The sequence below is a fragment of the Sus scrofa genome, chromosome 6, assembly GCF_054392235.1.
Source record: "Sus scrofa isolate SSC_HxYL_T2T_F1_AM1 chromosome 6, Sscrofa_HxYL_maternal_Yorkshire_Landrace_v2.0, whole genome shotgun sequence".
In the NCBI taxonomy this organism is placed as follows: Eukaryota; Metazoa; Chordata; class Mammalia; order Artiodactyla; family Suidae; genus Sus; species Sus scrofa.
This window is the reverse complement of record NC_139388.1, coordinates 31,522,603-31,535,644: the sequence shown is the minus strand read 5'-3', so window position 1 is coordinate 31,535,644 and position 13,042 is coordinate 31,522,603. Positions and strand designations below refer to the sequence as shown.

Sequence of the window (13,042 nt, the reverse complement as noted above, 5' to 3'; positions counted from 1 at the left end):
CTGTCTGCTTGTGGCTGCCTCTGGGAAGCGCACAGCACCTTGAGGTGAGAGTCCAGGAGGGGAGAAACCCTTCTGAGACAAGTTGTTTGAAGAGTGTGGCTCTCTGTAATTGGAGAGATTATTCAGGTTCTTTTTTAAAAAAGAGGGTAAACTCTGGGAGGGCGTGGCTTACAGGCCACCCACAAGAAAGGGAAGAGAAATTTTCTGTTGTCTCCCATTACACTGGGAGGGACAGGGGCGGGGCTGGAGGAAGGTGGGGTGGGGCCTATTGAGGAGCACAGAGACCTGCAGGCATAGGAGCTGCCCTCCTTCCAAGATGTGGCTTCTCCCGCTGGTCCTGACCTCCCTCGCCTCTTCTGCAACTTGGGGTAAGTCCTCCTGAAATGCAGGTAGTGGGGGACCTTTGGAAATCCTTCTCAGGGACGAGCTGGCAGAGATCCGTACAGGGCAAAGGTGTGACAGGTCTGAGGCTGTGCAGGCTCCGGGGACTGGGACAGTCTAGCCCAGCCAATCCACCGCAGCAGGGGACACAGTGGACAGTAAACCCCTTAGACTCAGCTGCACACGCCCAAGGGGGACACCGAGCTAACCTCCTCGATCCCAGTGGAGACTCTGGAACCTCTTGGATTTTCCTCCTGATTATGAACATGGCTGTGGCCAAAGCAAGGAGCGTAGCTTACCGGAATATTAATACGGACTCTGAAGACATCCCCGTGTGTGGGTTCACATCCCAGCTGGGCATTTACTAGCACTGTGTCCTCAGGCAAGGGACTTCCTTTTTCAGTGCCTCGGTTTTTCCCTCTAAAAAATGGGGTGACAGCAAAGTTTACCTCATCGGCCTGTTGTGAGGCTGAAAGGGGCTGTTTCTAAAGAGTGTTTGGAATGGAGAATGCAAAAAACGGCAGAAAGGAGTTGTTTTAAAAGACAGCGTATTAATAGAAAATTTGGGGTATTCTAGGGGGCAAAGGTCAGGAGATCATTTCAACTGCTACTGAAAAGATGCTATGACATGCATTTGCCCAGAGGAGGAGGTACAGCCCCACCACGGTGGGCCGGGAGGTGAAGCACCCGGTGGGTCACTAGGTGGAAGGAGGAAGGCGAAACTGGGGGGGGCGGTAGGAACTTTTATCTTGGCAGATGGCAGGGAAGGAAGAGGTGAGGTGGGATAAGCAGGTTCTGGGTTGGCAGAGTAGCCAATGTCAACAGTTTCTGGGGCACCGGGACTGACCACAGTGTCCGGTAGTTGACCCTGGAGTGATAAGGGCAGGATGACAGTGGGCAGGTGTGTGAGAGCCCCATAAAGAAGCCGGATGGGGTACAAGCTCTGGCCCACTGGGAAGGCAGCTCCAGGACTGCCTCATGCTGAAAAGGGCAGTCCTTCCAGAGTCAGCAAGGCCCCAGGTGTCAGAGCACCAGAACACAGGATAGAAAGACAGGCTAGGAGTTCCCTGGTGGCCCTGCAGGTCAAATATCTGGTGTTGTCACTGCTGTGCCTTGGGTCACTTTTATGGCGCAGGTTCGAACCCGTCTGAGGCCAAGGTGGTTAGGCCTTCACCCCAAAAAACCAACATAGCTAATACAGCGATGCAGGAGGAAGCTCAAAATGCATCAGTGCCATCTTATAGATGGAGAGAGTGACTCTAGAGGGAAATGTTTTTGCCCAAGGTCAACTGGTAAATCCCACTCCGGATTCTACCTCCAGCTCCTGAATCCAGAGACACTGCTCTGACGGCCAAGCCCTGACAGCCCAGGCTCCATCTGGGTTTTATCTTCTTCCTGGTGCTGAGGCCAGGAACCGAGGGTAAGAGCAGGCTAAGAACTCCTCCCAAGGAGGAGTGGATTCGTCCCTTACCCGGTTACATCCTGGCACGGCCATATCATTTCCACCTTCAGAAGGTTTATACTGGCTGCCTCCATTTGCTCAGCTTCCTCATCTATCACATGGGCATACTGACACCTACCTAGCAAGGCTTTTGTAGAGATTCGTCCAAGGAACTGGCACAAGCACGTGGCACATCATAAACGCTCAAGATATGAACATTACCCAGAGCATAAGTGGCCACTGCTGCTGTCACCATCTGGCCTTTGCCTCTCAGCCCAGCACCCCACTTCTTCACCCTGGCCAGTGGGGCTTCTGTCCACTTCATCTCTCTTGCAGCTCGTCGTCGCATATTCTTCTGTGAGACCAGATCTTTTGAGGGAGACGTTGACCTTCTGTCTGTATGCACAGGGGAGCAGCTGGGAGGCTGAGAGGCTAGAGCTGGCCTCCCGTTAGGCTGCTTAACCCAACCGAGGCTACTGAGGACGGCCAAGAGAAGCGTCGAGGGCTGGGCATGAACATGGTCCTCAGGCCGCTTGCCCCCTGGGGGTGCGGGACGGGGTCCCAGAGCAGGCGGGACAGGCCTGGGGTGGAAGCTGCCGGGGGACGCGCTTGCGCTCAGGGAGAAAGACCTGTGTGCTCCACGGGAGGGGATCCCGCAGCCTCTGCCCGCAGCCTCTCTCCCTCTGGGGGACCCTGCTCAGAGCCTCCAGCAGGAGCCTCCTCGGGCGGGTTGTGTCTCTCTCTTGCTCCAGAACAGTTCGCCGTGCTCACTTCCAGCCTCAGTCAAGCCTGACTCCTTGGCTTGCAGACCCTCCCGGACCTGACCCTGTCTCTTTCCAGGATGACCTTCCACTCCCCGTTCCTCTTCCTGCTCCCGCTGGGCCCTCTCTTCTTCCCCAGGCAGGCCTTGCCCTTTGCTGGCCCTGAGCCTCGCCTCTGCCCGTTCGCATCGCTGTTTTTAACCTTTCCAACCCCTTTCCCACCCCGCCACCCCCGCCTTGCCACCCCTTGCCCTCCTGCAAGCCCAGCTCCAAGTCACTGCCTCCACGAGGCCACCAATCCGGGGACCTCCCTCCCTCTTCCCTCTCCTCTGGGGACTTACTTGGTTCCTGTGCCAGGACACCGACCGCTGTCTTCCCAGCTGTAGGGTCGGGCGTGTATGGGGCTCGTTCTCCCCATGAGGTCCGACTTCTGAGAAGAGCGGCCGCCTCTTGTTCCTCCTCTCACCCAGCGCCCAGCTCAGCGCCGCCGGGGTCCGATGGATGATTGTTGCCGGAGGCTCCTGGGTGTGGAAACTGAGCGCCTTCTTCCTTCCCAGCAGGAATCCTTCCTGCATTTCTTTTGCACCTGATGCTGGGATAGCTCCAGTTCCGCTCCCTCCTTCACCCAGCCCTGTGAGGAAGGAAGGACAGTCAGGGTCCCTCTCTTTTCTGGACGAAGACACTGAGGCTTGGAGCGTTGAGCCGACTCGTCCGGGACACACCGACAGCGGCAGGACCCACCTAGCATCCAGCTCAAACCTTCACCACTGACAGGTCCTCATTTCCTCCCAATGTCCAGCAGGGCAGCCAGCCTCGCCGCCTGTTGTGGACACTGCCCAGGGCCGAGTCCTGGGGAAGTACGTCAGCTTAGAAGGCCTGGCACAGCCGGTGGCCGTCTTCCTGGGAGTCCCTTTTGCCAAGCCCCCTCTCGGATCCTTGAGGTTTGCTCCGCCGCAGCCTGCAGAACCATGGAGCTTCGTGAAGAACACCACCTCCTACCCTCCCATGTAAGCCAGGGGCATCTCTCAGCGGGGATGGTGGCCTCAAAGGGATGCAGGAAGGAGCCAAGGCAGTCCTCTGACTGACTCCTACCTTGGTCTGGAAACCTCATAAGATTGTAGATCTTTACAAACATTCCAGAACTCTCACAGCGTTCTGGAGCCCCTCATTCAACTAGTACTTATTGAGCAACTTTGCCAGCCATGGTCTATTTTCCTGGCATCTACTCGTGAACAGAACAAACCTCCCAGCCTCTCTGAGCTGCACTGTAGCAGGGGCAGAGGGTTACTACACAATACGCAGGCTAACAAATCGATTGTGTCATGTGTTAGAAGACGGTAAGTCCTGTGGACGAAAACAGAAAGGAGAGCAGGCGAGGGGACTCAGAGGTAATGCTCTAGCAATCTAGAACAGTCACCCAGCCAGGTATGTTACAGGCAAACCCAGGGATGTATTGGGAGCAGCAAAGACTTGCAGTTTGGACGTGCAACTGGAGGGGGCACCACATGCAAGTTTGGTAAGACAAAGGAAAGTAAACCCTTCTGTAGAAAAGGAGAATTTGGGCGGGACCATTATACAGAAAAATCCTTTGGAGGAAACTGGGAGTTTGTCATTTCGTGGATGTTAATTGGCTGTGTTATGACAGTCCCGCATTGGCTGAGCCGTTGCCAGGCACGGAGGAATCTTTCCTGTAGTAAATAAACTGGGTCACTTCCAGCCAGAGGTGCAAAGTTCCTCTTCCTAGTCAGAGCCATGTTTAGGTGGAGTGGAATGTTCCTTGAGCGCCCCCTCCTGACCTCGGGATTCCATTTTTCAGTGATGGTTCCCCTGTATTCATTTTCACAATTCGCTGTATTCTCCTTGAACTTGGCCACAGTGGGGAGCGAGGTGGGCCAGGAGGTGGGCATGAGTGGGTAGGGCTTTGGGGTGTTGATTGGGCAAGTTCCCAAATCCCAGATGTGTCCACACCCCAGTCACAAGCAGAGTCGTGGTTGATGTGTTCCAGCTACCTGGCCAAGTTGGGCCAAGAGAACTCCCCGCTGTGCCCCAGGGCACCTGGGACAGCTGCCAAGCACTGATTCAGACCATATTTATCTTGGCACAAGTCTTCTGAAAATTTTTAGGGTCCTGCCTCTTGCTGCGTTTGTTTCCTCTCTCCTTACTCCCTTTCTTCCTTCCTCTCTTTCTGCTAAAATAACATTCACTGTTTATATTTCCTGGTTGCAAGCAAGAAGTTTCTTTTTTTTTTTGGTCATTTGCCATTTCTTGGGCCGCTCCTGCGGCATATGGAGTTTCCCAGGTATGGGTCTATTCGGAGCGGTAGCCACCAGCCTACACCAGGACCACAGCAACGTGGGATCCGAGCCGTGTCTGCAACCTACACCACAGCTCACGGCAACGCCAGATCCCTAACCCACTGAGCAAGGGCAGGGACCGAACCCACAACCTCATGGTTCCTAGTCAGATTCGTTAACCACTGTGCCACGACAGGAACTCCAAGTTTAATTTTTTAATGCAAGTATATGTTTTATTTCCTGACTGCAAAAGCAATAAAAATACGTATTACCTACAAGTGAGGAGGTACCGGTAAGTAAAGCAGAGAAGGTGAAAATCATACACAATTCCACCACCTAGGGAGACCTGCCGTTCATTTTTTTGATTCTATGGTTCCAGTCGTTTATCTGTGGCAGATTTTCCCCCTCAAAATGGGATCACATAACTTTCTGACTCCAGGTCTCACGTGTGTGCTCTCTTCCACACCAGACAGCAGTTCTCCCGCTATGTGGGCGTGCGACATTTCAACTGATTGTGACCCTCTGTCCCCAGAGTCGGCGCCAGAGTCCACAGGTTCAGGGCACAGTCCCCCAATACTTCCCTCTGCCTTCGATGCCAGCTCCACGTCCAGGTTGTTACCCAGGCCTCTGACGGAGTGGTTTTGAATCAGAGGTGCCCGGGCCCCCCTCCTTGGGTTCTATTAATTTGCTAGAGCAGCTCCCAGCACTCGGAAAACTGGTTTACTCGCTAGAGGAGCCGCTTAGCAGGACGCATAGTAAAGGTACAGAGCACTAGCCAGCGGGAGACCCACAAGATGAGGCCCGTGACAAAGCGGCTGCCAGCCTCCTGGCGCTTGGGGCCCGGCACGGTCGCCCTGAGAAGAGTTTGGGGTCACCAGCCAGGCAGCTCTCCGAACCCTGTCCTTTTGGGGTTTCTGGAGGCTTTGTGACACGGGCAGGATGACTGAAACCACTGGCCATTGGGCACGAGTTCCCCCTCCAGCCCATCTCCCTTTTCCCGACCTTTTCCAGCGGTCAGGGGGCTGTGACGGCAAGTTCCAACCCTGGAATCACACGGTGGTTCTGGCACCCAACTTGCATCCTTAGGTGAGGTCCCCAATCACCTTGTTAACCTTTGGTGCTCTCATCGCTCAGGAAATCCCAAGGGTTTTAGAGCTCTTCAGCAGAAGCTGGACAAAGTTCAAACATACCGTTCTTTCTTTCTTTCTTTTTCTGTTTTTGGCTGTGCCCTCAGCATTGGGAGGTTTCCGGGCCAGGGATCAAACCCATACCACAGGAGTACCGAGAAGCACAGCAGTGGCCAAACCGGATTGATTCTTAACTGACTGAGCCACCGAGGAACTCCTATAGGTCTTCTGACATCACAATAGCCTATCACACTCTACAGACACTTTGCATGCCTGTTTTGCTCACTGAAGTACATCATGAGATCACTCTATGTCATTAAATATCACTACCTGACACTAACAGTCGCAGTACTTTATTCACGGCGTCTTAATTTATTTACCCAATTCCTTATCGACTGTTCCAGATTTTTGCAATAATATATAATTAGTACTGTGAGGAACATTCTGTACCTAAATCGTCATGCAAATTCATGAATATTTTTGGAGAAGTTCCAAGAAATTACATTTCTTTTTTTTATTGCTTTTCCTAGGGCCGCTCCTGTGGCACATGGAGGTTCCCAGGCTAGGGGTCGAATCGGAGCTGCAACCACAGGCCTGCGCCAGAGCCACAGCAATGCTGGATCCGAGCCACGTCTGTGACCTACACCACAGCTCACGACAAATCTGGATCCTTAACCCCATGAGCAAGACCAGGGATCCACCCGCAACCTCATGGTTCCTAGTTGGATTCGTTAACCTCTGAGCCACGACAGGACCTCCAAGAAATTACATTTCTGAGTAAGAGTATGTTAACAGTTTGCTTCCAGGAGTTCCCGAACTGGCTCAGCAGTTAACGAACCTGACTAGTATCCATGAGGATGAGGGTTCGATCCACAGCCCGCTCAGTGGGTTAAGGATCCGGCGTTGCCGTGAACTGTGGTGTAAGTCGCAAACGTGGCTCAGATCTGGAGTTGCTGTGGCTGTGATGTAGGCCGGCAGCTACAGCTCCGAGTCAGTCCCTAGCCTGGGAACCTCCAGATGCCACAAGTGTGGCCCTGAACACAAAAGAAAAAAAATAAAAATAAATACAAAGTTCCTTCCAGAAATAGTCCAACTACACTCCATTAGCTGAATTTTTGGTATGCTTGGATTTACTAAAACTTTTTTTGGCTACTGAGTAAGCAAAATTATGATAATAATTATCATCATCATTAAATATATAATTATGCTTTCCATTCTGCATTTATCTGAACACTAGAGACGTTGAATCTTTTTTGTAGAATAATAAGACACTTATCTCTAGAATGTTTTTTTCTTTTTTTGCTTTTGGGGCCACACCTGGAGCACATGGCGGTTCCCAGGCTAGGGGTCAAATTGGAGCTGTAGCTGCCTGCCTAGGCCACAGCCACAGCAATGCCAGATCCAAGCCCCGTCTGTGACGACACCGCAGCTCACAGCACCACTGGATCCTTAACCCACTGAGCGAGGCCAGGGATCACACTGGCATCCTCATGGGTACTAGTCTGGCTCATCACCACTGAGCCACAATGGGAACTCCTGAGTCTTTAATTTTTGATTTTCTTCCTTTATAAATAATATGCCCAGCATTGACCTAGGGAACGTTCCCCCCTGGGTGGAAATCAAGAGGCTCTCTTTGGGGTTCTGACTCTGCTACTTGACAGCTGTGTCATCCAAGCACCTTAGTGCCTCAGCTACCACATCTACATACTGGGACCAGTGATGCCTGCTTTCTGGGGACACTGAGATCAGAAATGTTGCTTGTAATGTTCTGGGAAACATAAGCACAGACAGTGTGCAGTACAGAGTGTGGTTCCTCCTGGCTGTGTGACCTTGGGCAGATTCCCTAATCTCTCTGCGCCTCAGCTTTCTCAACTGCAAAATGGGGATAATAATAGAACCTATATCATGGGGCTGATCTGAAGATTAAATGAGTTAATATTTAAGGAGAATTTAGGAGTTCCCGTCGTGGTGCAGTGGTTAACGAATCCGACTAGGAACCATGAGGTTACGGGTTCGATCCCTGGCCTCGCTCAGTGGGTTAAGGATCCGGCATTGCCGTGAGCCGTGGTGGGGGTCGCAGACGCGGCTCAGATCTGGCGTTGCAGTGGCTGTGGCATAGGCTGGTGGCTACAGCTCTGATTAGACCCTAGCCTGGGAACCTCCATATGCCGCGGGTGCGGCCCTAGAAAAGGCAGAGAGACCCAAAAAAAAAAGAGAGAGAGAGAGAGAGAGTATTTAAAACAACCACTGGGATGCTGGGAGGGCTCAATAAGCAGCATTGATGATACCCTCTCCTGCCTCTTTAAGATCTGCTCTAGGGATATCCGGCTTGCCTGTGACGGGCTGATGATAGAATCTTCTCATGTTAGCGAGGCAAGTCCCTTACAGAAACCACTCCGTCCCCTTACACCTGGCAGTGGGACCCAGAGCAGGCAAGGAAACCCAGCAAGTGAGTGGCTGGGGCAGGGCTAGAAGGCGGTTCTCCTAAGGCGGCCCCACAGATATTTCATCCCTGCGCTGCTGCGTGCCCTAAACACCTGCCATTTAAGTGATAGCTCCCGGTTTCTGGAACTCTCCTGTGGACAAGAACATGCTTCCCTGTTGGCAGAATCCCGGTGGACCTAGAGCAGGCATCATGCAGCGCCCAGCAGAGAGCTGGTCTGGCCCCAGGGCAGGCAGGAAATGGTCCTTTCCGGGCCCAGCAGCATCCAGGCATCCTCCTTCCTTGCCCCAGGGCAGCCCGAGGCTCTGGGAAGGGAAGAGGGTCAGGGGTCACCACACAGGGGCCTGGGAAACCTTGGGGAGCCTGAGAAGCCCCCACTGGAAACCCCAGGTGGTCTCCGACCTAATCCAAGGTCTGAAGTTTGGTGTGTACAACTCACACTACTGGCCGAATCCTGTCAGTCCCAGGACGAACCTGACTGCAGGAGACCACACCTTGCTGAGCTCTGATTGAACCTCAGCACTTCTTCCATCTCCTTGCCCCTCCCAGGTGCTGCCAGGACCCAGTAGTGGAGCAGATGACCTCAGATCTATTTACCAACGGAAAGGAGAGGCTCACTCTGGAGTTTTCTGAAGACTGTCTCTACCTAAATATTTACACCCCTGCTGACCTGACAAAGAGGGGCAGACTGCCGGTAAGCAGTGGGAACCGCGGGTCCAGGCTGGTGTAGACTGGCAGGGATGAGGGCAGTCCTGGGAGGGGGCATCTCGGGCCATGGCTGGTCCAGGGGCCTCGGGGATTCCTTTACCACCACAGCCTAACCGGACGTCAGGGGACACGAGGTTCCTCACCCCAGTTCCTCCCAGTGACCGACATAGGGCCTCTGGGGAGTCTGCTGTCCATCTGTAATGCACATTGTAATTTTTCCAACTTCTCTCATGCTAATAGATGGACAAGGAGGATGACTCATAATTGCTAGATTAGGAACCAGATTCCCAGAGAGGCTAACACACAATTTCCAAGAATGCTGGAGCAGGAAGGCACCTTGGAGACGAGCCAACTGCCCAAGCCCTCCTTCACAGATGGGGAAACTGAGGCCCAGAGGGGCGAAGGCGAGGTCACAGAGGCGGCTTGGCAGGACTAGAGCACGGTCTCCTGATGGTCACACTCCTGCTCTTTGACCCACACTAGCAAGTGGGGCCTGTGTGTGGCTTTTCCTCAGCACACAAAGACCCTCTCTGACAACTTCCAGTGTCCCACTGTCACAGGTTGGGGGACAGGGCCTGAAGCAACAAAGAGGCCCTTTCTTTTGCCTTTGACAACTGTCAAGAGTCTACTGTAGCTAATTTCCCTTCCTCATTATCTTTGGCCCAGGCTGAGGACCCCGTGAGTCAGGATTTCCCGAATAGACAGAAGCCCAGAGATGAGGCAGGTGTCCCGGCTCCGGCTAGCTGGGGGGACAGCTCAGCTGGAAAAGGAGGGGTCAGTGGGCTGGAGGCAGGAGGGTGAGAGCACCCATCCATCTCTAGGAACACGCTTCGCCTGGTGCCCAAGCGTGGGGGGTCTGTGAACTGGTGACTACACCCTGGCCCTGCACATGCTTGGCTCAAAGGGATGGGAACAGCAGTTAATGCATTCATTCATCCATGCATCCATTCATCCCTCTGTGAGCTCCTCAGTGCCCCCTACACGGAGCTGGAACTGGGCCTTAGGAGAAAGGAGGAACACGAGAGCTCGACCTCACAGCCTCTGCCTCCCGGGATCTTCCCATCTGGGCCGCCCAGAGCTGGACACGCTTCCTCAGCAAACCACTGCTGACCCGGTTTGGCTCAGGCTGGACTCAGAGGTGACCGCACCCTCGGCCCCTCCCCCGGGGGCAGGCAGGGATTGAGGAGTAAGAGGTACGGGCTCCGGAAACCTGGAGGCAGGAGAACCTCCACTTACAGACACAGGCTCTGGGGCCCAGGGTCTGGCTTTAAATCCTGGTTCTGCCTTTACTACCAGGGAGCCCAGGCTCTGTTTCCCCCAAACCGCGATAACCCCACCCGGGGTTCAGTGATGAGTATCAAGATTTATGTCAGTGTCTGGCCCAGCACCCGAGGCAAGTCTTCCTGTGGCATTAGTTAGAGACGAAGGAAGGAAATCCCTCCTGTCCCAGCAGCCAGCCTACTGCCCGTGGCCATGGGCTGCTGTGTGCTGGGTGTCTCACATGTGGGCTCTAGAGCCAGACTGCCAGGGTTCAAGTCCTGGTCCCCCATCTATCAGCAGTGTGACCTCCGGGTGGTGCCTCAATTTTCTGTCTGCGACAGAGGACAATGTTGTCCTCACCTCATTTATTTCTTTATTCATTTGCTTCCTTGCTTATTTGCTTTTTAGTGCCATATCCGTGGCACAGGGAAGCTCCAGGCTAGGGCTGGAATCGGAGCTGTAGCTGCCGGCCTACACCATAGCCATAGCAACATGGGATCCAAGCCAAGTCTGCCACCTACACCACAGCTCATGGCAACGATGGATCCCTGACCTGCTGATCGAGGCCAGGGATTTAAACCGCATCTTCATGGGTACTAGTTGGATTTGTTGCAGCTGCCCCCAAATGGAAACTCCCTGGGCGGTTTATTTTTAAATGCTTAGAATTAACACTTGGCACATAGTTTATTTTTCAAGTTACTTTTTAAAAAATTAACAAAATTATTGCAATATTATTATTTTAGCAATTCAAACTTCCTTGTAATGCAAACTCTTTAAATTCAGGAGCCATGTATTATGAATTGTGCATCTGGTCTCATCCTCAATTCCTACCACATTCCCTGCCACCTAGTCGTTTTCAGACCATATTTATCAAAGGATTGAGGACTTTTTGGAGGAGGCGGCTCTTAGGCTTCCTAGTGAGAATGAGTGGGATTTAGAGAGCAGAAGAGGCAGCAGGAAGCTATGTTCAGAAGGGGTCCCACCCAGTGCATGTGCTTCTTAACACGGTATTTCACACATGAGAGAAGCTGAACTCACCCCACCAAGGAAACTAAGGTCAAGCTGAAATACAAGGGCCACTGCAGGCAGAACGTGCTGAGCTGCCTGAGGGTCCAGGAGTGAGGATGATGGGACTACTGGGGAGAAGATGACACTCTCAGCCTTGGCTGCTCCCATGATGATGTTCTCAGCATGAAGAGCGCTGAGAGGAGGTGGCACTGGAGCTGGAGAGACAGGCAGGGGCAGTCCCTGAGAAGGAGGGTGGCCTGGGCCACGGCTGAGAGAATGAATGGCTCGGTGACCACCCAGGGAGCCAGCTCTGCTTCCTATCACCAGTATGGTTGCTTCCTCCCCGTCCAGGTGATGGTGTGGATCCACGGAGGAGGCCTGGTGTTGGGCGGGGCACCAATGTATGATGGGGTGGTGCTTGCTGCGCATGAAAACGTGGTGGTGGTGGCCATCCAGTACCGCCTGGGCATCTGGGGATTCTTCAGGTAAGACCAGGGACTCTCCTCACGGCACACTGCCCTCCCCAGTGTGAGGGTGCTAGGACTCAGCTCTGGTCATGCAAGCCCTCCAGGGGACCTCGGTTCCCCGGTCAGGCATCCAAGTCCCCTCACACTGGGCGCCACCTACCTTCTCATTCCTCAGCCACCCTGGTCCACTTACTTCTGAGCTTTTGCTTGTACAATGCCTAATCAACCTGACAAACTCCTATTATCCCTGCAAAGCCCAAGCCAAATGTCCCCTGATCTGAAGTCCTCGTCTTTTTCACTGCTGCTGCCCCAGCAGAGGCGTACTTCTAGGATGACGGTGAACCCTCACCACCCCTGCGAGGGGCTTACACATCTTCCCTCAGGGGGAAGGAGGGGAGGAGTGGACTCAAGGTGGGAGCCCCGTGAGTTCTTGTGGGTGAAGGAACAGATGGCTGGAACCGGGAGCTTGGGGAGCATCAGGCCCCAGGGGACACCACTCCTGGGGGGAATGTCGGGCTCACTCTCTCCATTTCCTTCTTGGAATTTGGCACACGCATCAGTGAAGCCTTGCGTCTCCTCCACGGAGTCTCCTGGTGACGGGAGCCTGGTTTCCTGCAAGCACAGTTCCTGAGCCTTTTCTGAGTGCACCAGCGCCGGGACCTCTTACCCTGAGATGGCCAATGGTGGCCTGGGGGAGGGGACCTCACCACTCTGGAAAGTCCTCTGGGCTGGAGCAGTGGTGTCCAGGCGAGTTGGTCCCAGGATGACCACCTTCCCTGAGACTCGCAGTCCCCCCAAGGCTGTGCACCTGCTCCCAGTTCCACCATAACTGCGCACACTCCCCCGGTCTCTCCCCCAGTCTCTCTGCCACGTCAGTCAGGGTCTCACTCTGACCCGACACAGGGCCGCTCTGGTCCAGGTCACCAGGGACCCACAGCTCCTGCCCTCCCCCGCACCTGGCAGCATCCACGCATGGACCCTCAGGTCTTTGGGAAAAGCTCCCTTCTCTGGGCTCCAGCCACCTCCTGCCTCATGGCTGCTCCTTCTCAGCCCCTCCCTGACCCTCCTCCTCCCCGTCTCAGGCTCTGTGTGTGTCTCCCAAGCCGGTCCCCTGGGTCCCTGAGTCACCACAGGGGGCACTTCCAAGATGCC

General features: G+C 54.0%; 2 protein-coding genes across 9 annotated transcripts in view; one reads left to right on the top strand and one right to left on the bottom strand.

Moving 5' to 3' along the window:
* Positions 1–3,509, bottom strand: part of LOC146402280 (uncharacterized) — a 73,830-nt gene extending 70,321 nt beyond the window's left edge. For 2 of the 3 annotated variants that reach the window (XR_014805859.1, XR_014805860.1), the window contains exon 1: positions 2,925–3,386. Coding sequence is in view for 1 of the 3 variants with exons in the window: in XM_084960236.1 (XP_084816362.1) it covers positions 2,925–3,158 (234 nt within the window). In the remaining 2 variants the exon portion in view is untranslated. Of the gene's footprint in view, positions 1–2,924 lie in introns of all 3 variants that reach the window. The other variant, XM_084960236.1, reaches the window with a different exon arrangement.
* LOC100736962 (liver carboxylesterase) overlaps positions 261–13,042 on the top strand; it is a 34,064-nt gene continuing 21,282 nt past the window's right edge. For 2 of the 6 annotated variants that reach the window (XR_014804958.1, XM_084958488.1), the window contains exons 1-4: positions 261–368; positions 3,386–3,590; positions 8,997–9,141; positions 11,775–11,908. Coding sequence is in view for 4 of the 6 variants with exons in the window: in XM_084958488.1 (XP_084814614.1) it covers positions 317–368; positions 3,386–3,590; positions 8,997–9,141; positions 11,775–11,908 (536 nt within the window). In the remaining 2 variants the exon portion in view is untranslated. 6 annotated transcript variants of the gene reach the window in all.